The 2,128-nt window shown below is 67.4% G+C and overlaps 1 protein-coding gene across 1 annotated transcript in view; it reads right to left on the bottom strand.

Annotated features, from left to right (window-relative positions):
- Positions 1-1,322: 1,322 nt before the first annotated feature.
- LOC104914311 (P2Y purinoceptor 4-like) overlaps positions 1,323-2,128 on the bottom strand; it is a 1,181-nt gene continuing 375 nt past the window's right edge. The window contains exon 2 of the mRNA XM_010723423.3: positions 1,323-2,124. Coding sequence (XP_010721725.1) covers positions 1,637-2,124 — 488 coding nt within the window. The 3' untranslated portion in view covers positions 1,323-1,636. The remainder of the gene's footprint in view (positions 2,125-2,128) is intronic.

Raw genomic sequence — 2,128 nt, 5'->3', positions numbered from 1 at the left:
CTTTGCCCTCCCGGGAAGCCCCGAGGGGCTCAGCCCCCTCCCCCCCAACAATGCCGGCAGCAGCCGCCCTCTCGCAGAGGCCCTCGTGCCAGGAGCTGTAATTTGCTAATAATAATAATTACGGCACGCACAGGGGACAAGTGCAGCAGAACAACGGGGTGGGGAGCGCCTCGCTGTGTGCAGTGGCGGCGGTGGCACAGTGGCAGTGCCCGGCCCTGACCCCAAAACCGCCCACCAGTCTGGACGTGGGGCAGCAGCACTGCCCGTGTGAGCTCCTGGAGCTGTTTTTGAGGGTTTTTTCCCCCTTAAATTGTTTTTTTAAGCAGCCACATTCCGTGCTCTATGCCCACATCCTAGCACTGCGGTCCTTGCACAGGCCACTGTCACCGTGTGGGTTGTCACAGCATCCCAGGGTCCAGCAGTGGTCCTATCATATCCCACCACACTGAATAGGGTCACTGGGAGCCGTGGTTCGCCAGCACAGCCCCCAGCCTGCAGATTGCCCCCAGCCCCACGCACAACCCCCCAGCTCCTGGTGCACGTGGGGACCGGCAGCGCTCTCCCGCTCTCCCGACCTCCCCACGAAGTTACATAAAACAATTAAAATTTCATGCGTGCTCCTGAAGGCGAATAACGGGGCAGCCCGCACAGCTGGGTCACGGTGCGGTGTGGGGCATGGGCACGAGTGGGCTGTGCTGAGACGTAGCAGCGTGGAGATCCCCCACCCCAGTGCCCACATCCATGCAGCGCAGCCCCTCTGCCCACAGCAGCATCCCCAGAGGGATGTGCGAGATGCGGGGAGCAAGACACGGGTTTTGGGGGTGCCGGGGGGCGCGTCTGGGGGCTGAGGCCATGCTGTAGCAGCAGGACCCCGCGCAGCCCCTCTCCTCCCGCCCGCTGCTTTACATCCTCTCAAAGCACCGACCGTGCCGAGAGCCCTGCCAGGGGGCTGAGACCCCCAGGTGTGGGGCAACCCGTGCCCTCGTCTTCCCCCATCCCTTCCATCATCCCCCCGCTCCCCCCGGAGCCCACCCGGCCGCAGAGCAGCGCCCACCGCTCACGTTCTCACGGTGCCGGGGACGCGGGGCTGAGGCAGCGGCAGATCGAAACGGGGCTGGAAAACACCACCTGCCGCCCCCGCAACGCCCACGGCCCCGCACCGCCTCTGCCGCGCGGGGGCTCCCCGGAGAGAGACGGCGCGGGGGGGTTCGAGGCCCACGGGTGGGAACCGAGGGGGCTGGGGCTGCCCCTACCCGGCTGCGTCCCGGCGTTCGGCAAAGAGAGGCGGGCAGCTGTCGGGGCTCATTCATTTTTAATCCCGGCAGAGGAGTGACGCTGAGGGCACGGAGAGGGACGGGGCTTCGCGTGGCCCCACGGGGCGGCCCCACTCAAAGCGATGCAGTAAATTCAGCGGTGCACATCCCCGGCAAAAGAGGGGCCCCCAGGAGGGGATGGAACCTCCTGACGTCTCTCCCCACCGTGGTTCGTGGCTGCTGGGGACAGCAGCGCTGTGCTGTGTGTATGTGAGAAGGGAACCACGCGCCCACACTGCGTGGGGATGCGCTGAGAGCACAACGGGAGACGGGGATGTGAGGTGAGAGCCCCCAAGGACAGGAGCCCCTCAACCCCCCCGGCCCTAAGTGGAGGTGAAGGAGATGGCACGGCCGCCGGGAGCCGACCCGTGGGGGGCAGATGGGGACAGGGGGAGGCAACGAGCGGCCGCACGCAGCGTCCGTCCCAGGTCGGCGCGGAAGCGTCGGATGCAGAAGCAGTAGACGAGGGGGTCGAGGCAGCTGTTGAGGCTGAGCAGAGCCACGCTCAGCACGTGCAGCACATCCAGGGCGGCCGGGGGCCCACAGGGCGGCGTCGGGGGCCGACTGCCCACCCAGGGAGCCAGCATCAGGTGATAAGGGGCCACGCACACCGCGAACACCAGCAGCATCCCCAGCACCATGGCGCGGGCCTGCTGCCGGTGCGAGCCCGGGGAGGGGACGGCGGTGTCGGACAGCGAGCGGGCGATGGAGGTGTAAGCGCCCAGCACCACCGCGAAGGCGACGGCAAAGAAAGCCACCGTGGCGTAGGCGTAGGCCCGCTGCCGCGCGTGCTGCTCGAAGCAGGCGGTGGCTCC

Source organism: Meleagris gallopavo, chromosome 25 (assembly GCF_000146605.3).
Source record: "Meleagris gallopavo isolate NT-WF06-2002-E0010 breed Aviagen turkey brand Nicholas breeding stock chromosome 25, Turkey_5.1, whole genome shotgun sequence".
Classification (NCBI taxonomy): domain Eukaryota; kingdom Metazoa; phylum Chordata; class Aves; order Galliformes; family Phasianidae; genus Meleagris; species Meleagris gallopavo.
Note: the sequence above shows the minus strand (reverse complement) of the source record. Positions and strands in the feature narration are given on the sequence as shown.